The sequence below is a fragment of the Mobula birostris genome, chromosome 30, assembly GCF_030028105.1.
Source record: "Mobula birostris isolate sMobBir1 chromosome 30, sMobBir1.hap1, whole genome shotgun sequence".
Classification (NCBI taxonomy): domain Eukaryota; kingdom Metazoa; phylum Chordata; class Chondrichthyes; order Myliobatiformes; family Myliobatidae; genus Mobula; species Mobula birostris.
In genome coordinates this window covers 6,617,540-6,642,585 of record NC_092399.1, presented here as the reverse complement: position 1 = coordinate 6,642,585, position 25,046 = coordinate 6,617,540, and the positions used below count along the sequence as shown (strand labels likewise).

Genomic DNA, 25,046 nt, shown 5'->3' with positions numbered 1-25,046 from the left:
CCCATGTTGAGCTCATCAATCTCAACAACATTCTTCTGACTTCCACCCTGCCCTTAAATTCACTTGGTCCATTTCTGACGCCTCTCTCCCCTTTCTGGATCTCTCTGTCTCCATCTCTGGAGACAAACTGTCTACTGACATCTTTTATAAACCGACCGATTCCTGCGGCTATCCTGACTATACCTCTACCCACCCCGTTTCTTGTGAAAATGCATTTTTTCCAGTCTCTTTGTCTCCACTGCATCTACCTCCTGGACGAGGCTTTCCCTTCCAGGACATCAGAGATGTCCTCCTTTTTCAAAGGACAGGGTTTCCCCTCCTCCATCACTGATGCTGCCTCACCCACATCTCCTCGATTTCCCGGACACCTGACTTCACCCCATATTCCCACTGTCTTAACAGTGATAGAGTTCTTCCTGTCCTCACCTACCACCCACGAGCCTCCACATCCAGCACATCATTCTCTCCAACTTCCGCCATCTTCGAAGAAAATCTCAAAGATGTTTTATAAAGAGCAGGAAGATAACTAAAGAAATTGTAAAGCCAATTGAAGATAAACTGCGCAGTGGCAGGGGATACAAATACAAATCCTATTTTAATACTTTGCAGACGAGCTTATGAGGGAAAGGATTGACACTTGTAGTTAAGGAGGAGGTATATGAAATATTAGCTCGAATAACCATAGTAAATTAGGAACTATCAAGGGTTTGAGTGTCTTTAAAAGCAGATAAATGAATTATCAGGCCTGGATGTACCATAAGCAGATTATAAAAAGAAATAAAAGGAGGAAATTGCAATGGTTTGTCGATAATCTTGCAATCTTCCTTGACTAAAGGAGTGTACCAGAGGTTTGGAGGAATGCAAATTTACCTTTATTTAAAAAGGGAGGAAGAGATAAACCAATAATTTACAAGCTAATTGCTTTAATTTCAGTTGTATACAGGTTATTAGGGATAATTTCATTAAACCACATAGATATTAATTTAGAACAGGGGTTTCCAACCTGCGTCCACGGCCCCCTCGGTTAACAGTAAAAAGTTTGGGAACCCCAGAATTAGAAAGCTACAGTTTCATCAGGACGGTCTGCATCAAATTATTAAGACACGTGCACTTCTGTTGAGGTGATTACAAGGAGGGTTGATGAAGGTTTGATGTAGTCTATTTGGATTTCAACAAGTTTTGACAATACCACATGGAGACAACATCAAGATTTACGAGGATTTTTGTCCATATAAAATTGTGAGCCATTTCTGGATGAGAAGGAGTATAAATAAACAAAGCATTAAAGTTACTGCAAACCCTGTCTTGGGAATTCATCAGCTTCATAACGTCACACTCTAGGGCGGTGTCTGATTTTCACTGAACCATATATAAATAAATCACACTCTGCTTACATTATCAATATGCAATTCTCTCCTGAAGGGCTGGTGTGTTCAAATGAGAAAAGGTGAAAAACCACACAAGTGCTAAAAAGAAATCTTCAGATTTCATAGCACTTGTTTGTCAACGTCTCACACGGGTACATTTAAGGGGAGGCTTGCTAAGTATATGGGGAAGGAACAGAAAACCATGCTGACAGGGTGAGATGAAGCTAGAAACAGTGTATTAACACAGGCCTTTCGGAAACTAAAGTAAACCTGTTAGAGCTGTATGGCCTGTTTCCGAGATGTAAGCTTATCTGCAGTTCTATGACACTGCGTAATATTTATTGAGATATGGTGTGGGAATATTCCCTTCCAGCCATGCTGCCGAGCAATCTCCCATTTAGCCCAATCAAAGATTCAAAAGGTTCATTTTATTGTCAAAGTATGCCTGTACAACAGAACTCTGATATTCGTCTTTTCCAGATAGCCATGAAATACAGAAAGACCATGGAAGTTGCTGAAATGGTGGGACAATTTAAAATGACCAATTAACCTATCGACTAGTACGACTTTAGACTGTGGGAGGAAACCAGAGCACCCGGAGGAAACCCGTGCAGTCACGGGGAAAAAGTACAAACTGTTTACAGACGGTGGTGAGATGGACAAACCTTATGGATAGTTTTTGTCAGCTCCACACATAGCCTGATGATCTCCTTCTTCATTTCAGTGTAATTTATGATGCATATAAATGGGTACCTATTTGGGCAGAGCAGAAGTATGGTTAGAAATTCTCCACAACTGGCGAACTCCCACCACCACCAATGCCCTTTGATTCTGCTCCATACCTCCACGTGCATCAACTATTCCACACTTGCACCCAACCAGTTTCAAACTACACTCACATCATGGTTTTCTGATAACACGCACACACACACAAAGTGCTGGAGGAACTCAGGAGGTTAGGCTGCACCTATGGAAATGAATAAACAGTCCACATCTCAGGCCGAGTCCCTTCTGCAAAACTGAGAAGGAAGTGGGGGTAAGACACCAGAATAAAAAGGTGCGGGGAGAGGGGAAGGAGGATAGTAAGGTGATAGGTGAAGCCAGGTGGGTGGGAAAGGTAAAGGACTGGAGAGGAAGGAATTTGATAGGAGAGGAGAGTGGACCACAGGAGAAAGGGAAGGAGGGGAGACCCAGGGGAGGTGATAGGCAGGTGAGTAGAGGTAAAAGGTCAGAGTGGGGATTAGGGGAAAAAGGGAAGGGGGGGGAAATATTTTTACCAGAAGGAGACTTTAATATCTTCTATGTCAACCAAAACTCACACGATGGGGTTGCTCTTCCTTGTTAATGCAAACCTCTTCAGTTTTACATTTCCTTCTCTGCATGTAATCCTTCTATGTAAACCTTCTACTTCTGTCATTGGCTCAGCAATTGCTTTATGCTTTCCTTCAGAAAATCTTTTCCCATTAAAACACCTGATGTAAGTGCAATTTATGTGTTGAATGTTTGTTCAGTGTCCTGTTAACTACACAGTGATGTGCCTGAGTGAAAAAAAAACAAACAAATCCAAAATAAAAACAATAAAAGCTGGAAAAACTTTCAGCTTGTCATTACATAGATTATGCAAATTTAACAATACTTTGCATAGATGCCATCATCATTATGCGCCGTGTTGTATGACCATTACATGCCGTAACTGTGACATGGGTGATCACGGTCTTCGATCATGATTGTCCTTGGAAAATTTTTCTACGGAAGCGGTTTGCCATCGCCTTCTTCTGGGCAGTGTCTTTACAATACGGGTGACCCCAGCCATTATCAATACTCTTCAGAGATTGTCTACCTTATGTCTGTGGTTTTATAACCAGGACTTGTGCTATGCACCAGTTGCTCATACGACCATCCACCACCTGCTCCCATGGATTCACGTGACCCTGATCGGGCGGCTCAGCAGCTGCCCGAGGGTGACCTGCAGGGCTTGCGGAGGGAAGGAGTGCCTTACACCTCCTGTGGTAGGGACACATGTCCACTCTGGCACCCAGTTACATCGACAAGGACCTTAATCTTTCCTCAGCTGCCCATTATTTCAATAAGAGTGTATTTCAATCTGTATTGCCAATGTAATAACAAATTGAGTTTTTGCAGCTGCACTGCAAGCCCCAACCTTCTCTGCTTCCCAGATTAATTTATATAAAAACATTAACTGCTAGAAATAATCAGCAGGTAAGGCTACATCTATGCAAAGAGAAACAAATTGAGTCTTTATTCCAAAACACGAGATCTGTTGCTCTTCTTACAGATGTAGCCGAACCTTCTGACTGAATCAGATTGGTTGTTACTGTCTTACGCGATACAATTTTTTTTTGTGGCAGCAGCATTTACTGTTTTTATTTTGAAAATGGGCAGAAAAATGGTTGATGGAATTTAAGCGGACGTGTGTGAGGTGTTGCACGTCAGTCGGACCAACCAGTATAGGTCTTTCACAGTGAACAGTGGGGCACTGAGGAGAGCGGTGGACAACGGGATCTGGGAATACAGGTCCATAATTTATTAAAAGTGGCTTCACAGGTAGGTAGGGTTACAAAGGAAGCTTTTGGCGCATTGGCCTTCATAAACCAAAGCACTGAGTACAGGAGATGGGATGTTATGTTGAAGGACCTGAGTTATAAGGAAAGATTGAATAGTCTAGGACATTATTCCTTGGAACGTAGAAAACAGGGGAGATTTGACAGAGGTTTACAAAATTACGAGGGACATAGATGAGGTAAATGCAAGCAGGCTTTTTTCACTGAGGTCATGGATTAAAGGTGAAAGGAGAAAAGCTTAAGGGGAACATGAGAGGAAACTTCTTCACTCAGAGGGTGGTGAGAGTGTGGAACGAGCTGCCAGCGCGAATGGTACATGCGAGCTCCATTTCAACGCTCAGGGTAAGTTTGGATAGGTACACGGATGGTAGGTGTGTGGAGGGCTATGGTCCCAGTGCGGGTCGATGGGAGTAGGCAGTTTAAATGGTTTGGTACTACTATATGGGTTGAAAGACCTGTTTCTGTGCTGTACTTTTCTATGACTATTTCCAGCATCCGTAGTTGTTTTGATTTTCATTTACTGCAAGAAATCTAAACTGGTGCAAATAATTATTTCCTCCTTTATACCAATAAAGCATTTAATGTTTGACAGTTACCACACAATAGAAGGAAAAAAATGAGATGAAAGACAAGTACTTCATTTTGTTGGCTAAAGAAATAATCAAAAGTATTAATTAACATGAGAAATTTCAAGTTCCTGGGTGTCAACATCTCTGATGATCTATTCTGGGCCCAACATATTGACGCATTTTCAAGGAAAGCAGAGCAGTGGCTAAACTTCATTGGGAGCTCGAAGAGATTTGGTATATCAAAGATTTCAACAAATTTCTACAGATGTACCATGGAGAACATTCTAACTGGTTGCATCATCGTCTGGTATGGAGGGGCCACTGCACACGATCGGACAATGCTGCAGAAAGTTGAAAACTAGTCAGCTTCGTCAAAAAGATGATGCCTCAAAAAGCTGGCATCCATCATTGAGGACCCCCATCACCCAGGGCATGGCCTCTTCTCATTACTATCATCAGAGAAGAGGTACGGGAGCCTGAAGACACACACTCAATGCTTTAGGAATAGCTTCTTCCCATCTACCATCAGATTTCTGAGTGGACAGCAAACCAGCCCATGAGCACTACTTCACTAATTTTGCTTTCTTTTGCACTAATTATTGAATTTATTTTTATACATATTTCTTATAGTCATGCTTTTGATGTATTGCACTGTAACGCTGCCTCAAAAGGACAAATTTCAGAGTATATGTCACTGGTATTAAATATGATTCTGATTTTGAATACCTGTTCAGCCAGGAAAAAATAGCTTTGGTGATTTGAAGAAGGTCAATAACGGAACTGAGGAGGTCTCCAGACGTTCTCTGTGGACCGGGGGTGACTTTCCTCCGACTGATAATAAAGGATTGAAGGGTTCCAGAGACGGCTCTCAGCTTCTCCATTAGAACCTTCAGGTTCTCTGTCTCGAGGTCATAGGTCTGTAAGTGAAGGCAAAATTATTCAAAAAGAAACTCACTGGGAAGACAGCCATTTACAAACCCCAATTCACTTCAGAAACTACTAACCACACAATAACCTTGTTCCCTTACAAATTGTTGGATCATAATTCACTGAGGTGATGAACAAAAAGTCAGGATCGTGGCTCCTGCTCATTAATGCTGCATAAGTGGTTAGACCAAAGATGGAACATTTAATCTGGAACATCTCATCATTAAGTGCCAATCATTATACTTACTGAGAGAGTTCTCCATCTGACTGCAATTTACATACCACCAAAAGGTAGATGCCCAACAAGTATTTGGTGCATTGAGTGCGATGATTAACAAACAAGAAACAGCCCACCCTGATGCCTTTCACATCCTTGATGGGGACTTCATTCAGGCTAGCTTGAAGAAATCTCTGCCCAACTACAATCAGCATATCTTTTGCAGCACCAGAGGTCCTGGGGAGAAGGCAGGAACGGGGTACTGATCGTGGATGATCAGCCATGATCACAGTGAATGGTGGTGCTGGCTCAAAGGGCCAAATGGCCTACTCCTGCACCTATTGTCTATTGACCCAATACATTCACCAACTGCTACACTACCATTGAGAATGCCTGCTGTTCCATCCCTCATCCATACTTCAGGAAGTCTGACTATCTGACTGCCCTCCTCCTACCTGCACACAGGCAGAGATTAAAGAGCAAGGCTCCAGAGGCAGGGACAACAAAGAAGTGGGGTCGGGAGGTAGAGGTGCAGCTACCGGACTGCTTCAGCTCAGTGGACTGGGCCATGTGGAAGAAATTATCAGAAGACCTAAATGAATACATGATAGTTGTCATAGACTTTGTAAAGACACTCATGGGCGAGTGTGGCCCCAGCAAATCATTAGATTCTTCCCCAACCAGAATCCCTGGATGAACCCAGAGATTCACAATCTGCCATGGGCGAGATCAGTGGCATTCAAGACTGGCAACCTGGGAAGTACAAGAGGTCCAGGTACAACCTCCAGAAAGCCATCTCCCATGCAAAGCAGCAATCCTGCACTAAACTCGAAACACAGAGGGATGCTCGACAGCTGTGGCAGGGCTTCAATGCCATCACCTCCTATGAAGCAAAACCAAGTAATGTGAATGACCGCAAGGTTTCACTCCCAGATGAGCTCAATGCCTTCTAGCTCGCTTTGCCCGTCAGAACACAGAAGCACCAGCAACCCTGCGATCTCAATTTCTGAGGCTGGTGGGAGAGCATCTTGCAAAGGGGGAGCCCACGGCAAGCTTCTGGCCCAGACAGCGTACCTGGTCAGGTACCGAACAGCTGTGCTAATCAACTCGCTGGATTGTTCATGGATATTTTCAACATTTTGCTTCGGCAGTCTGAGATACCCACCTGCTTTAAGCAGGCTTCAATCATACCAGTGCCCAAGAAGAACGTGGTGACCTGCCTCAATGTAGCACTTACATCCACTTTGATGAAGTGCTTTGAGATGTTGGTCATGAAGCACATCAACTCCTGTCTGAGGAGTTACCTATTTCTGCAACAATTTTCCTACCATCACAACAACAGATGCAATTTCATTAGCCCTTCACTCAGCTCTGGAGTAGCTGGCCAGTGAGGATGTAAACGTCACCTCTTCGTTCACGCTCAGCATTCAACACCATCATCCCTTCAGACCTCACCACTAAGCACCAAGACCCAAGCCTCACTATCTGTCAGTGCAAATGGATCCTCACTTTCCTCACTTGCAGACACCAGTCAGTTCGGATTGGCAACAGCATCTCCTCCACACTCGCCACCAGCACAGGTGCACCACAGGACTGTGTGCATAGCCCCCTAACTCTACTTGCTTTCTACCCATGACTCTGATACTCAGTATAGCACCAATGCCATATTTAAGTTTGTTGACAACACTGCTGTTGTTGGCCGAATCAAAAGTCATGACGAATTGACATACGGAAGAAGGGAGATTGAATGGTGTCAGAACAGCCGCCTCTCACTCAGCATCAGCAAAACCTAAGAGCTGATTACTGACTTCAGGAGGAAGAAACCGGTCCACGAGCCGGTCCTCTTCGGGAGATCAGAGGTGGAGAGGGTCAACGACTTTAAATTCCTTGCTGTTATTATATCAGAGGATAAATACCATCACAAAGGCGGCAAAACAGCAATTCTACTTCCTTAGAAGTTTGTGTAGATTCGACACGTCACCAAAAACTGACAAATCTTTACAGATGTGCGGTGAAGAGCATTGCAACTGGTTGTATCACAGCCTGGTCTGGAAAACCCAATGGTCAAAACAGAAAAGTCTCCAGAAAGCAGTGGATACTGCCTATTGAGCATGTTTATATCTGTCACTGCCACAAGAAAGCTATGTCCACCGTCAAGGGCACCCACCAACCAGGCCATACGCTCCTCGCTGCTGTCATCGGGAAGGAGGTACAGAAGCTTTAGGTCAACACCTCCAGGTTCAGGATCAGTTATTGCCCGACAACTATCAGGTTCTTGAACTGGCTTGGATAACTTCAATCACCACAACACCGAACTGAATCCCCACCTACAGACCGACATTCGAAGCCCTTACAACTTACGTTCTCTGTATTTCTATATTTGCACAGTTTATCGTCTTTCGCACACTAGCTGTGTGTCAGACTTGGTTTATGTATAGATTTTCATAAATTTTACTGTATTTTTTAAATTTTCCTGTAAATGCCTGCAAGTAAACTAATCTCAAAGTGGTATAATGTAACATATATGTACTTTAGCACAGGAACTGCCCATCGGCCCACAATACTGTGCTGAACTATTTACATTAGTAATCAAATCCCCATCTGAATTAGTCCTTTCTGCCTACGCAATGTCCACATCCCTTCACCTCCTGCAAAGTCATGGTCTACCGAAGATCCTCTTGAATGCCTCTATCATATTTGTATCCACACCACCACAGACACCACACTCCCGGCGTCCACCACTTTCCGTGTAAAATAACTTGCCCTACATGTGCCTCTTTGAACTTAGATGTATGTCCTTTGCCATTAGACATTTCAACCTTGGGAAAACTATATTTATTGAGCAGGCCCTCGTGTCCCTTCGAGCCACCCCACCCAGCAACCCACCCATTTAACCCTAGCCTAATCGCGGGACAATTTACAATCACCAACTAACCTGCCAACCAGTTCGCCTTTGTGGGAGGAAACTTGCGCAGTCACGGGGAGGACGTACATGCAAACTCCTTGCCGGCAACGGCACTGTCCGTCTATTCTATATACGCCTCTCATCATCTAAATCTCCCCTCATCCTCGGCCACTCCAGAGAAAACAAACCACGTCTGTCCAACCTCGACTTAAAGCACATTAAGGGGGGAGAAGATGGCGGCGCAACGACAGCGTGCGCAGCCACTTCACTGATGAATATCTGTTATCTGTCAAGTAGGGGACCGTGCACAATTCTGATTTGATGGAAACAGATGTGAGAGTACAGCGGAACATCTGGAAAACTTCTGAAATGCCTGCTTTGCTGCCGCTGCTGCTGTGTGGTAACCGGAATCTCCGGAGCTGAAGGCCTCGAAATCCTCGGCTTTGCGTGTTTCAGCGGCTGGGTAGAGGTCGAAGGCGCTCGGCAGAGGATGGTTCTCAGGAGGCTGTATTGGAGAGGCTGGTCAGAAGCTCGAAGTTTTCGGATGGATGGACTCAGTGTCAGCTGTGGTCGGCTGCTTCCAAGGCATCGGCAAGTTGACGGTGCCTGGAGGTTTATGGCAGGGAGTTTCTCCCTTTTGCCACCGCTATCGGGGACTCGGGAGTCGATCAACTCGGGGACTTTGAGACTTTTTTTTACTGTGCCCATGGTCTGTTCTTTATCAAATTATGGTATTGCTTTGCACTGCTGTAACTATATGTTATAATTATGTAGTTCTGTCAGTGTTAGTCTTTAGTCTGTCCTGTTTTCTGTGATATCACTCCAGAGAAACATTGTATCATTTCTTAATGCACATATGCATTTCTAAACGACAATAAAAGAGGACTGAGTGTTCTCATAATCTAATCTAATGCCCTCCAATCCCAGCAGCATCCTGACGAACATCTTCTGCACACTCTCCAAAGCCTCAACATCCTTCCTATGATAGGGCAACCAGAACTAAATGCAATACACCAGATGCGATCTAACTAGAGTTTTATAAAGGGGAGGGAACATCAACTCAGACCATAAGAGGCCTGCGTCGGGCATTTGTAAAACTGCAACATAATTTTCTGACTCTTGAAGTCAGTAGCTTGACTAATGGAGGCAAGCAGGCCAAATAGCTTCTTTACAATTCTAGTGACCAATGTAGCCACTTTCAGGAAACTATGGGCTTGGAGCCCAAGATCTCTCTACACATCAATACTGTTAAGGGTTTGCCATTAACAATATACTGCTTCGGTACAGTTAACCTGGTTAGCAGGTAAACTGGGAACATAAATCTGGATAATATGCTAACTCTTCATCTCAAGTTCTTGATATTTATTGCTTATTTATTATTAGTATTTTCTCTTCTTCTACTTGCACAGTTTGTTTCCTCCTGTTCCTCAGGTTGAACACCCCGGTTGGGTGGTCTTTCATTGATCCTGTTATAGTTACTAGTCTAGAGATTTACTGAGTATGCCCGCAAGAAAATGAAACACAGAGTTGGATGTGGTGAGATATACACACACACACACACACACACACACACACACACACACTTTGATAATAAATTTACTTTGAACTTTGGAAGTTCATTGGAGTTTGGGATGATGCAATATATATTCCCTCTGCCTCTGGTGGAGAAAAATGTCCATTCAAAAGAAATCAACAAATCTACATTCAGCCCTTATTTGATAATGGTTTTCTAAACCACTGACAATAGTATCAGTGTTGGTGTTTAATTCCAATACTTTATTAGTTGGTGCAGATTCAGGTAATCAAGTCGAAATGGTAATGGTTTGCTTAACCTTAGGACAAATAATAACTTTTCTCTTTGGGTAGGCAAGGATTAACATCTCATTAGGACACACCCACTATTGGACACTGAAGTATCAAATCAGCAAGGTTACTAATCTGATGGCAGTTTAACTCCCAAGCTACCGAACTGAAGCAAATTGTCCTGCCGAAGGGTCTCGGCCCGAAACGTCGATGGTACTTTTTTCCCCATAGATGCTGCCCGGCCTGCTGAGTTCCTCCAGCATTTTGTGTGTGTTGCTCGGATTTCCAGCATCTGCAGATTTTCTCCTGTTTGTGAAGCAAACTATGTCTGGTTTCTCCAGGCTGGCTTTGAGTTACTGTTAGTGTTTCAACCAGCCCTTTCAATTTCAGTGCCGTCTACGCAATTAGTTTGCGTTCTTTATGCTGGTTACAAGTTTGCGTGGGGAGGATCCCTTTCATCTCTAGTAGAGTAAAACCCAGGCAAAATGGAATCAACATTTTAAGCACAAAGTAACTTTGGAAATATCTTGCAAGAGTGAAGTAGTAGGAAAAACATAATTTAAAATCAGCAATGTAGTACAAGGGGTTGAGTATATTATTCTGGCATCGTCCCCCTTCCTTCCTGATCCTGAAGAAGGATCTCAGTCCACAAAGTCGACTGTTTATCCCTTCCCATGGATGCTGTCTGACCTGCTGAGGTCCTCCAGCGTTTTGTGTGTGTGTTGCTCTGGATTTCCAGCAAGTGCAGATTTTCGCCTGTTTATGACTTTATTTTGCAAGTTAGCTAGAACTTTGATCTTTGAACAGCTGTAAAGTATCATGATTTAGCTGATAAAGATTTTACAAGCTGGATCTCAACAAGAGCACTAATAGTTGTAGGCAGAAGATTACAGCGAAACACTTGAAAAGCCCTTAACAGTAGGAGGATATTTGAGGTGAACAATGAACTGGCTGAGTGAGGGAACTTGTTTTGAAAACAAAACAGTGCTTGTAAATTACCACAGCGAGGGCATGCGCTTATCTAACCTCTGATTCCTTCAACACCAAGGTAAGGATGGAGTGGCAGGGATAACACTGGAGCCACAAACAATTAGGATGTGATTTTAATGAATGATTGAAGCAGTTACTATCAACAAATACAATTAGTGTTTTAAAATGTACGTACATGTCAAGGTATTCTCGATGCAGGAGGTGGTTAGTTATGGAGATACATCAGTGGATGCAGAATTCCTGGTAGTTACTGTTATACCTTGGGTGGCGGGTGTAGATAATTCTCTACCGAAGGGGGTGTAAAGCACTCCTTCCCTCCGCTAGCCTGCAGGTCACCCTTGGGCAAGGTGTAGTACCTGCTTAGCCCCTTGATCAAGGTCACGTGAAGCCATGGGAGCAGGTGGTGGATGTCCGTATGAGCAGCCGGTGAATATCACAAGTCCTGGTTATGTGACCACTGACACCAGGCAAACAATCTCTGAAGAGTATTGATAATGACTGGGGTCACCCGTCTTGTAAAGACATCGCCCAGAAGAAGGCAACGGCAGACCACTTCTGTAGAAAAATTTGCCATGAGCAATCAAGATCATGGATAGACCAATATCACCCATGTCATGCTGTGTGACACACAATGAATGAACAAACTGTTACACCATGAAAGAAGTGATTAATTGTTACTATGAGCTATTAATTTGGGGACTGTTTGATGTATATTAATAATTAATTTTAAATGAGGGGAAAAATCAGTAATATTAATAAACATATTCTGCAAATGCTGGCAATCTTGAGGAACACGCATAAAATGCAAGATGAACTCAGCAGGTCAGGCAGCATCAACGGAGGAGTGAAGAAGGGTCTCGATAAAACCTTGGCTGTTCATTTCCCTCCATAGATGCTATACGACATGTTGAGTTCCTTCAGGATTCTGCATGTTTTCCTCAATAATTATAAAGTTTCCCAAGTCTGCTGATGATATGAAACCGGGACAGAACATTAACTGGATAGGTCAGAGGAGTCAAATCATGTCTGGTGCTGTGAAACGGAGTCGCGAGAACTGTCACTATACCTCCTCCATCACCACCATCTCTTCTGGGTGAGGTAATGATTCACATCCAAATTCTCCAACCTTCTCTTTTGCATTCGATGTTCTTGATGTGGCCTCCTTTGCACGAGTGAAACCCCGTACACAAGTTCAAAATTCAAAGTAAATTTACATGGATATGGCATCTTATACTACCCTTTACATGTGGGCATTTGGAGTAGAACAAAGATATGCAATAGAATCAATGAAGAGCTACACAAAGAGAGACAGTCTCACACTGACCTTCCTGCCAGGGTGAGGTCAAAAGCAAACTAGAGGAAGGATATCTCATATTCGAGCTGGGTGGACTACACCCTGACAGCATGTGCATTGAATCCTCCAGTTTCAGGCAACCTGCTCCTTATCTGTCCCCTCTCTCCTCTTCTGATCTACGCACCTGGTTTCCAACCCTCCTCCTCCTCCTCCTCCTCCACCCCACATTCACCCTCAGTCCCTCTCACCCATCCACTAGGTCCTCCTATATGCATGCATTTTCCAACCCTCCTCCTCCTCCTCCCCCCATGCACCCTCATCCCCTCTCACCATCCACCCAGGTGCTCCCGCTCACACCTGTTTCCAAATCTTCCCATAACTCTTATCCCCTCTCCCCCGGTCCTCCTACATGCACACATTTTCCACCATCATCATCATCATCCTCCTCCTCCTCCTCTCTCTCCCCTCTCCCCATACACCCTCATCCCCTATCAAGTTTCTGTCTTGTCCCCATTTACTCCATCTGTTCATCAGCTTTATACTCCTCGCATTGGGTCCGCCTTCTTCACTGTTCCCATCTGCCCATGATAGCTCCCCTACTTAGTTCCACTCTTCAGCTTCCTATCTCATCAGCTTCCATCACCTGCAGCATTTGGATGCCCCACCCTTCGCTCTCCTACCTGAGTTCATCTGCCAGTCAATTCTCTCCTTCCTTGGATTCACCTATTGGTGGTCCCCCGACCCCTTCCCCCTTCTCTCTATGAAGGCTCCCTCACCTCGACTCTTCCAGACCAAAACTCCTGTCCACTCCAGATCCCGATTTACCTACCCCGTGGACATTGAAAGGTGCAGTGAAATGGGTCGCTTGCTCTAACGACCAGCCCACCCAAAGGCTGTGCTGGGGGGGGGGGGCAACCCACGAGTATCGCCTCACATTTCAACGCCAATGCAACATGCCCGTAGTGGCCCACGGAGCGACACGGGCAGCATCAGCAAAAGCTACCCACTCACTCAGGCCTTCAACCCCGGGCAGGCCGCTTCGCAGCCTCCGATCCCTGCTCCCGGATTCTCAGCCTCGCAGACAGACCCAGCTTTACAGTGCTATCAACGTCAGAAAAAGTGGTGGGTGCAGACTAAATCCTACAACAAAAGAATTCTTTACACTAAATAGTTCCTCTATACAATGCGGTAAACCTTATTATTAAAGGATCAGCCTATTTACTGTTCACATCATCACACCATATATGCCAGAATATTCAGGGAGATTTGTCAATCAGCCACTAGCAGTTTGAAGGATTTAATAAATGAGTATGTAACATTCCTAATTCAAGTCAGAATCCCAGGCAAGGAAATTAACAGGCTTAGAGCCACACGCACACAAAATGCCACAGGAACTCAGGATGTCAGGATCCATCAGTGGAGGGAAGCAGACCGTCCTGATGAAAGATCTCGGCCCAAAACAACTAACTGTTTATTTATTTGGAGATGTAGCACGAAGCAGGCGGTGGCGGCCCAATGAATCGCGCCGCCTGTCGTGACTGTGATCGAAGTCACCAGAGACACTCTGAAGCTGGTGATGTCGAAGTCTTCATTCAGCACAAGAAGCTGGATCCACGTGGGAGATGCTTTCGGAGGGGGCTCCTGATCCAACTTTACATCACATGTTTATCAGAGATCAAATGTAACAATAGGACAATTCTGTAGCTACAATGCATTCGTACTGCTTCCTTTGACTCAAACACCTAGATCTCCACACCAACACTCAAGGCACCCCAAAATGAATGCTAATCACTGTTGCAAACACAAGGAAATCTGCAGATGCTGGAAATTCAAGCAACACACATCAAAGTTGCTGGTGAACGCAGCAGGCCAGGCAGCATCTCTAGGAAGAGTTACAGTCGACATTTCGGGCCGAGACCCTTCGTCAGGACTAACTGAAGGAAGAGCTAGTAAGAGATTTGAAAGTGGGAGGGGGAGGGGGAGATCCAAAATGATAGAAGACAGGAGAGGGAGGGATGGAGCCAAGAGCTGGACAGGTGATAGGCAAAAGGGATATGAGAGGATATATGGCAGCCATATATTTTGACTCAGACTTGCTATCATAGCCATATATCCTCTCATATCCCTTTTGCCTATCACCTGTCCAGCTCTTGGCTCCATCCCTCCCTCTCCTGTCTTCTCCTATCATTTTGGATCTCCCCCTCCCCCTCTCAAATCTCTTACTAACTCTTCCTTCAGTTAGTCCTGACGAAGGGTCTCGGCCCGAAACGTCGACTGTACCTCTTCCTAGAGATGCTGCCTGGCCTGCTGCGTTCACCAGCAACTTTGATGTGTGTTGCTGATCACTGTTGTCTCTGAGCTCAGCAGGGTGTTTCCTGCTTTGCAGTCGACCCCAGTCTGCAGCTCCAGGAACACCATTGTTCCGAGCTACATTTTAAATTCAATCCACAATCCACATTCAGATCTGAAAATGACTCCAGAATATGCCTCAACATCGCACAGTAAGCCATCTATTTAACATGAGGCCAGAGGTTCCCAACCTGGGACCCACAGACCCCTTGCTTAATGTTGTTGGTCTATGGCATAAAAAAGGTTTGAACCCCTGCACTAGGCTAATCACAGGACAATTTAAATTGCCTGACTTGTTGTGTTCCCGCAGCATTTGTGTGTGTTTATTCATTTAGAGATACAGCATAGTAACAGGTCCTCCTGGCTGAACTTGTCCGCACCACCCAATCACACCCCTGTGACCAATTAACCTACCAACCCGTACGTCTCTGGAATGAGGGAGGAACCCAGAGCACCCGGTGGTTTGCGTTCTCCTAGGGACAACTCCAGGAAAAATGCCAGGAGCAACGCAGCGACCTCTTCGTGACCTTTGTCAATCTAACCAAGGCTTTTGATACGGTCAGCAGAGAAGGCTTGTGGAAGATCATGGAGAAGTTTGGCTGCCCCAGCAAGTTCATCACAATCGTCCCGCAGTTCCACGACGGTATGATGGTGAAAGTTCTGGATGACGGCGACGAGTCGGAGGCCTTCCCAGTGACAAATGGCATCAAACAAGGCTGCGTTCTTGCCCCGACTCTGTTCAGTATGGTATTCTCTGCCATGCTGACAGATGCCTTCCATAACTACGAAGAAGGAATCCACATCAGATACAGGACTGATGGCAGGTTGTTCAACCTTAGGCGCCTGCAGGCAGTTACAAAGGTGCGAGAGACTGTCATCAGAGACTTGTTGTTTGCTGATGACTGCGCACTCAACGCCAGCACAGAGCAGGAGATGCAGCGTGAAATGGACTGCTTCTCACAAGCCTGTGACAACTTCAGTCTCACTATCAGCACCAAAAAGACCGAAGTTATGTACCAGCCTGCCCCAGGAAAGCCATACCAGGAGCCGCGCATCACGGTGAAGGGCCAGAACCTCCAGGCAGTTGACAACTTCACCTACCTGGGCAGCATACTCTCTCGCACAGTGAACATAGACGCTGAAGTCAACAACAGGATTGCCAAAGCCAGCGCCGCCTTTGGGAGACTCTGTGAGAACGTCTGGGAGCGGAGAGGACTCAGCCTTACCAACAAGCTGAAGGTCTACTGTGCAGTGGTCCTTACCACCCTCCTTTATGCCAGCGAGACCTGGACTGTCTACAGCAGACACGCCAAACAGCTCAACCACTTTCACCTGAGCTGTTTCCGCAGACTCCTCCACATCAGGTGGCAGGACAAAGTCCCCGACATGGAAATCCTGGAATGAGCTGGGCTCTGCAGTGTCTACACCCTCCTGCTGAAAGCCCAAGCCAGGTGGGCTGGACATGTGGTCAGAATGCCAGACAGCCGATTGCCTAAGCAGCTGCTGTACGGAGAACTGTGTCAGGGCAAGCGCTCATTCGGGGGGGCAGAAGAAACGTTACAAAGACTGCCTCAAAGAGTCCCTCAAAGGCCTGGGTGTCGACATCAACACGTGGGAGACGCTTGCCCTCGACCGTCCAGCTTGGCGCAGCAAGATCACCACAGGAGCCCGTGCAGCTGAAATCAGGCGCATCATCGAGGCTCAACGAAAGCGTGCTGTGCGCAAGGCCCGAGCAGCATCCACTGCCACGACAGCACCCACCCACTTGTGTCCCACATGTGGGCGAGCCTTCAGGGCCCGGATTGGCCTCATCAGTCACCTCCGGACCCACAGCCACCAATCTCCCATTTGACTTTGAAGCCATGGTCATCTTCGACTACGAAGGACGAACAACAACAACAAGGGACAACGTACAAACTCTTTACACGTACCATCAGAGTTTATTCATTTGCTGAGATACAGCACGGAATAGGCCCTTACCCCTTCGCGTCACGCCACCCAGCAATTCCCCTGATTTAATCTGAGCCTAATCACAGAACAATTTACAACATCCCGCCAACCTACAATCCGGCACGTCTCTGGAATGAGCGAGAAAACCGGAGGACCCGAAGGAAGCCCACTCGGTCACGGGGAGAAAGGACGAACACCTTACAGGCAGCAGCAGGAACTGAACCCGGGTCACTGGCACTGTAAAGCGTTGTGCTAACCACTACACTACCGCGCCGGTCAACAATTTACGGCAGTAGTTAGCACAACAGTGTTGCGGTACTGTGCTGCTCGAGCTTTTCAGCTTTGGCAGGATCTTATGTTTGAGAAAAGGTTCAGAGAGTTTCCACACGGCACACAGAGTAACGAGCTTTACTCACCAGCGCACAGAGCAGCTCCACTGCTTCCAGAATCAGCTCCTGGTGTCCAATTTGCTTTACGCCCAGCTCCTCCAGGCTCTGCGGCGATAATCGCAGAAGCTGCTGGCCGTTCACTTGCCACTGGTCAAATGGATATTTCTGCACATTACTGTCAAGGCCTAGGGAACACAACAACAGGCGGAGTTTAAAACAGGGCAGCCCACAAGCCCTCATTTCACGTTTCACTGGTTCTTGAGACTTCAGCGAAAACATGTCCCACTAAGAAAAGTGCTAATTCCGTTGAAAATGAATAACGTTTTCTTATTTAAAATAATCAGGGTTGATCATCTGAGGGTCTTTTACACAAATGCAACATTTTTTTATATGTTTGTTTTTAATTTTATAAATTATATGATTATGTGATAATCCAGTACCCACAAAATCAGTTGTCCTCAGACAAGAGATTATCATTTCAATTTGATAAAAAAATGTGAAAAAATCATTTAAGATGTATAATATACATGCCAGATGAAAGAGTAGAGTGAAAAACCACTTTTAAACTAAAAGCAGTGAATTTTCAACAATACAGGTATTTACTCTTATTTTGTGGTTGCTCAAAACGTACCCCAAGTTTTTGTCAACACCGTCAGATATTTCTATTAAAAAAAAAGCAATAAAATCAGACAACCACATGGTCAACTATATTCCTGAGGACCCCCTTTGCATCCTCCACATCTACCAAATGCAACAAGGTCAAATAAGCTCCTGTAAGTTTGCTATTTTTTCAATAATTTTTACATATTTATTGATGTTGCTTCTGTCACAACCATGACATGTCCATATAACCATATAACAATTACAGCATGGAAACAGGCCATCTCGGCCCTTCTAGTCCATGCCGAACTCTTACTCTCACCTAGTCCCACCGACCTGCACTCAGCCCGTAACCCTCCATTCCCTTACTGTCCATATATCTATCCAGTTTAACTTTAAATGACAACATCGAACCTGCCTCAACCACTTCTACTGGACGCTCGTTCCACACAGCTACCACTCTCTGAGTAAAGAAGTTCCCCCTCATGTTACCCCTAAACTTTTGCCTTTTAACTCTCAACTCATGTCCTCTTGTTTGAATCTCCCCCACTCTCAATGGAAAAAGCCTATCCACGTCAACTCTATCCCCCTCATAATTTTAAATACCTCTATCGTCCCCCCTCAACCTTCTGTCAACACTGTCTCTTTTGTATAAAAAGAATTATTTTAAATTAAGACATAAATTTATGCATTTTAAGTAGAGGCCAGAGGCAGCTAGCAACAGAGGGGAAACAAGATGGCCCCTGTATACAACTCATGCATGTCATGTAAAAAAGTTGTGTTTTTGTCACCACCGTCAGACGTCAACACCATCAGGTTTTCTGTCTGACGATATCTAAAGGCACTTGAAAAGTTCCATCAATGCTGTCTTCGAAACATCTTAAATATCAGCTGGGAAGATAGAAGATCCAATGTCAGCGTGCTAAATGAAGCAAAAACAACAAGCATTGAAGCCTAAGTCATCAAGAACCAACTAAGATGGAGCGGTCATGTTGTTCAGATGAAAGACGAATGTCTGCTGAAACAAATCTTCTACTCCCAGCTTAAAGAAGGCAAACGTAAAAGAGGCGAACAACAGAAGAGATTCAAAGACATCTTAAAAGCCAACATGAAGAAATGTAACATCGACATCAACCATTGGGAAACCAATGCCAAGGACAGGAAACTCTGGCAAGCCATCATCCGAGAAAGAACAGCAACTTTCGAAGCCAATAGATGTGCAGAGTTAGAAGAAAGGAGAAGAAAATGGAAAGAGAGGCAGCAACAACCAAAGCCCGATCTGCCATCTGGAACTACCTGTCCTGAATGCGGAAGAACTTTCAAAGCCAAGATTGGACTCATAAACCACTTGAGAGCCCATAAATAGATCAACAGAACAAAGACCATCATCCTCGACCTCAAGGGATAGCCACGACGACGGAGACACATAGTTTGACAGTGTTGACAAAACATCCAAATCATCCTCAGTGGAGGCTTGAATATAATTTATGATCGCACTAAATAGTAATATGGCTTGTAATGTTTCATTAACCTCTTTATTTATAATATACATAATTTCCTCTTTATTTCTTCCACACACAGGCCTACAATATTTCCTTACTATATGTATCCCCAATGTCTAAACCATAAATGAATTTAGTTTTCATTCTAGGACGAGGGAGATGTCTTCCTTTTTTAAAGAAAGGGGCTTCCCTTCCTCCACTATCAACTCTGCTCTTAAACGCATCTCCCCCATTTCACATACATCTGCTCTCACTCCATCCTCCCGCCACCCCACTAGGAATAGGGTTCTCCTGGTCCTCACCTACCGACCCACCAGCCTCCGGGTCCAACATATTATTCTCCGTAACTTCCGCCACCTCCAACGGGATCCCACCATTAAGCACATCTTTCCCTCCCCCCCTCTCTCTGTATTCCGCAGGGATCGCTCCCTACGCGACTCCCTTGTCCATTCGTCTCCCCCATCCCTCCCCACTGATCTCCCTCCTGGCACTTATCCGTGTAAGCGGAACAAGTGCTACACATGCCCTTATACTTCCTCCCTTACCACCATTCAGGGCCCCAAACAGTCCTTCCAGGTGAGGCAACACTTCACCTGTGAGTCGACGGGGGTGATATACTGCGTCCGGTGCTCCCGATGTGGCCTTTTATATATTGGTGAGACCCGACGCAGACTGGGAGACCGCTTTGCTGAACACCTACGCTCTGTCCGCCAGAGAAAGCAGGATCTCCCAGTGGCCACACATTTTAATTCCACATCCCATTCCCATTCTGACATGTCTATCCACGGCCTCCTCTACTGTAAAGATGAAGCCACACTCAGGTTGGAGGAACAACACCTTATATTCCGTCTGGGTAGCCTCCAACCTGATGGCATGAACATTGACTTCTCTAACTTCCACTAATGCCCCACCTCCCCCTCGTACTCCATCTGTTACTTATTTTTATACACACATTCTTTCTTTCACTCTCCTTTTTCTCCCTCTGTCCCTCTGAATATACCCCTTGCCCATCCTCTGGGTCCCCCCCCCCACCCTCCTTGTCTTTCTCCCTAGGCCTCCTGTCCCATGATCCTCTCGTATCCCTTTTGCCTATCACCTGTCCAGCTCTTGGCTCCATCCCTCCCCCTCCTGTCTTCTCCTATCATTTTGGATCTCCCCCTCTCTCTCCAACTTTCAAATCCCTTACTCACTCTTCCTTCAGTTAGTCCTGACGAAGGGTCTCGGCCTGAAACGTCGACTGCACCTCTTCCTACAGATGCTGCCTGGCCTGCTGTATTCACCAGCAACTTTGATGTGTGTTGAATGAATTTAGTTGCATCATTTCATAACCATTTTGTAAAATTTCACCAAATTAAACATAATTAAATTCATAGTAATTTTGCACAATTTCATAGTAATTCCATTAAATTCTGACCTTCCTTTTATGTATTTTAGGAAGTTATGGCTAGGCAGCAGCTATCAGTGGAGGAGCGAAGGAGAAGAAACAGGGAATACCAAAAAAAGCGGAGAGAGAAAATATATAGTGAGCCAGAGTTAAAGGAGGAATGCCTGAGAAAGGAAAACATAGAGGATGGGAAGTTAAAAACTATCAGTGATTTGAATGAAAGGGAAAAGAGGAGCAAGAGAAAGGCATGGAAATGTAGACAGCAAGAGTCAAGAAAGCGTAAGAGAAAGGGCCCAGAACACCCAGAAACTCCCCCAGATAGTCCATTGGATCAGAGTATACAGGAGCCAGCTCGCAGTAGGCAGTCTATAGCAGGGGAACGGGAAAGAAAGAAAATAAGAGCAAGATACTTGAGAGAGTTGAAAGCTTTGAAAAATAAACTTCAAGAGCTAATAAAAGATAGGAACAAACTGAAAAAGTGTTGGCCACGAGAGCAAACTAGAAATAAAAAAAACACAAGAATCACCAAGAAAAAAAACAGAGCCGATGCTACAGGGAAGCAAACTCAAAAACCCCTCCATCAAGAAAACCTTGCTCTTCCACAACTGTCTCATTCAAGAATTTAATCAAAACAAAAATAATTTACAGTCTGTTCATAAATCAAAGAACTTGACTCTGTCAGGCAGGGTTCTAAAGAAATATTGCCTAATACACCAGACAAAGGACTTCGGGCTGACATACAACACATTGCGAAAGAGAAGGACTACTGACAAAACACCCACTTACATTCAAACAATAACCCAGATGGCTCAGGATTTCTACCATAATGTTGCATGAATGACAACTGACAAACAGGACACGATAACATGGAAGAAAATAAAGCATCAGAGAATGATTCTGACTGACACAACATTCAACCTCCACAGGGAATTCATCAAAAAGGAGCCAACTGTAAAACTCAGTTATTCATCCTTCTGTGCTTTATGTCCATTCTATGTCACAGCACCAAAACCATCAGATCGAAAGACATGCCACTGCCAATACCATGAAAATGCAAAGCTGATGTTTCAGGTCCCAAGAGCACACAGTATTATCAAGTCTAGCAAATTGGAGGATAGTTTTGAACTTGTGTGTTGTTCTCAGACAAGCGAGGCCTGTCTCCTGTGCTCCTGCACCTGGTGTCTCCACAAGCACACACTTCCCACCCCACAGCAAGAGTTGACCAATGTTGAGTGGCAGCAATGGGAACGAGTTCAGGACCAAACAGCAGATGAAATTCACTGCAACACAAGACTTGTGAAGCGCAATGGCACACTGGCAGAGCTCATCAAACTGTATGAAGGCAAACTAAAGAGTGAAACAACAACACGTGTGTGCTTGGTTCAGAACCAGTCCAGGGAATACAGAAGCACGATACAGAACTGCAATGAAAGCACCGTAATTGTGCATGTGGACTTCTCTGAGGCATGGGAATGCAAATATAGTTCTGAGGTACAGTCATGCCATTTTTGGTCAGAACCTCCCACAGCTCAATCTGCACACTGGCATGTACTACACAAAAGAAGAGAAAGCAAGATTTTGTACAATATCAGAATCCAAGCGACAGGATGCTTCTGCCATTTGGACTCACATGGAACCAGTCCTCAGAGATATTCATTTAAAATTTCAAAAAGTTGATACCATTCAATTTTGGTCAGATGGCCTCAGCAGGCAGTACAAAAACAAGAAGAACTTCTCTCTCCTCTGCAATGTCCCTCCAACACTAGCTTTCCAGAGAACAACCTGGAACTTCTTCGCCACTTCACATGGGAAGGGAGCTCCAAATGGCATTGGGAGAACTGTGAAAAGGACTGCAGACAGCCTTGTACTATGGGGGAATGACATTGTGGATGGCAAGATCTGCCATGAGATGGTTGGGAGAAGCCTTTGCAGTACTAAGCTCTATCATATTGCTGAAGGTGACGTGCAGACATATGATGCACTCCTTTCTCAACCACTAAAACCTGTACCAGCAACGAGGAAAATCCATCAGGTCATACCTTACAGAAACAGCATCCATTGCAGATCATTGTCATGTTTCTGCAGTGAGTCACAGATGTGCCAGTGTTTCAGCCCAACAACATTTCAGTTGACTGAAAATACACATGCTAGGGTACAGGCTGAGGAGAATGATGGCCCTACCACAGTGGGAAAGAACAGAGGGCCTTTGACAATGCTGATGGAGGAAATGGAGCAGGAACCCCAGAGTGGTTCTGACGGGACTACGACAGATATGACCGAAGTTGGTGGTTAGCAAAGGCTGTCACTGTGGATGCTCATTATCAAGATGTTCAAGTGGAGTTTTTCCACCCTCATGGGCCCAACACACACTTCTATCCAAAACCAGGTGGAAAGGATATGTGCTTTGTACCAGTTGAAGATATTCTGGTCAAACTGATGGAGCCATCATCACCGGGTCATGTAAGCAGGACGAGGGAGATCTACCACCTGTCTGCTGAAGTCATGGATTTCATAGAGGAGGAGCACATCAAATCATCTACTTCCTGATAAAGCTGACCGAACGTTTTCAAAGACTTTCAAGCCCAGAGATGGATGGAATTTTTTTTTAGTTCCTGGTGTGTTTTCTGGTGTTTATGCTTAAACATTGCAGTTGTACTAAGTTTTTATGTTGCTGTTTACCGTTGTTAATATTTACAGAAGGATAAAATGTACATGACAAATTATTATTTGTCATACCAAGTTGTTAAATAAAGTTGTTAAGCAAGGAAGCATTGACTGGAGTGGTGAAAAGGTTGGAATTGTTTGTTGTAATTAGGCCACTGTCACCACCGTCAGGTCTCAGTCACCACCGTCAGATGGAGCTTTCTTTGTTTTTAATTAATGTGCTTACAATCTGTTCCTCCAAAACAGTTGATCTATTAAATTGTCTCTTTAAAATTAAAAATGTGTTTTTTTATGTCCAAAATTTTTATTTTGTATATTTAATGCTAATGATAAAAGTTGCATGATGTAAGAGTTTTTAAAGGCGTACACGTGAAATAGTACAAAAAACGAACAAAAGTGAATATTCAACATTTAACAGCATATATGTGTACCTGTGGTGTAGACACAATGATTTAAAAGCTCTAAATATATATAAGAAGAAATAAATAGGAATAATTAGCTTTTTATTGTGTCTGACTCTGTTGACAAAAACTAAGTAATGACAGGAAAAACACATATTTTATGAAAAAATTACAGAATCAGGAGGTTGTACTGAAATATTGCTTGATTGCTGAGACCTTGTTCTATAAACATATAAGTTTAGATTTCTTAACATTTAACATTTTTTCTTTTCAAAATTAAAACCTGTTTTATCCAAATTCCCAAGAATCAGTGATATCAATAACAGGCAATCTGCTTCCCCAAATACACAAGGGAAAGGACTGAACTTCAAAGTAGATTTATTATCATAGGGTGGCAGGGTGGAGATACGTTTCCGCCAAAGGAGGTGTAAGGTGTTCCTTCCCTCCGCTAGCCTGCAGGTCACCCTTGGGCAAGGAGTAGCACCAACTTAACCCCTGATCAGGGTCACATGAAGCCATGGGAGCAGGTGGTGGATGGTTGTATGAGCTGCTGGTGCAGATCACAAGTCCTGGTTATGTGATCACTGACACCATGCAGATGATCTCTGAAGAGTATTGACAATGGCTGGGGTTACCCATCTTGTAAAGACACTGCCCAGAAGGCAATAGCAAATCATTTCTATAGAAAAATTTGCCAAGAACAATATCATTGTCAAGACCATGATCACCCATGTCATATGATACAGCACATAATGATGATGTCATACAACACAGCACATATTGATGATGTCATACAACACAACACATAATGATAATGATGATGTATAACTTTGATATTCATCTTGCAGGCAGCCATAAGATAAAGAAACACAACAGAACCCATTAAAAATACCCGCACAACAAAGATCATCAAACACACAATGTACAAAAAGAAAAAAAATTGAGCAAACAACAGAAATGTAAACAAATAACACGCAGAACAGGAACTGTAGAGTCCCTGAAAATGAGTCCACAGCCCCGGCTTCAGCTCAGCGTTGCAGCTGGTCTGGGAGTCCAGTGCTACAGGCCACAGCCATGGGAACCGGTTCATCACTGAGGAGAGTGAAGCCAGTTTAGTGCAGAACTTGGCAGTTTAATTTCAAGCCAATCTCCA

At 44.5% G+C, this 25,046-nt stretch overlaps 1 protein-coding gene across 2 annotated transcripts in view; it reads right to left on the bottom strand.

The window, feature by feature from the left end:
• Positions 1 to 25,046, bottom strand: part of cnksr1 (connector enhancer of kinase suppressor of Ras 1) — a 137,280-nt gene that overhangs the window by 86,594 nt on the left and 25,640 nt on the right. For both annotated transcript variants that reach the window (XM_072246994.1, XM_072246995.1), the window contains exons 2-4: positions 17,370 to 17,527; positions 5,245 to 5,435; positions 2,033 to 2,120 (exon numbers count right to left, since the gene is read on the bottom strand). In XM_072246994.1, the coding sequence (XP_072103095.1) occupies positions 2,033 to 2,120; positions 5,245 to 5,435; positions 17,370 to 17,527 (437 nt within the window). The remainder of the gene's footprint in view (positions 1 to 2,032; positions 2,121 to 5,244; positions 5,436 to 17,369; positions 17,528 to 25,046) is intronic.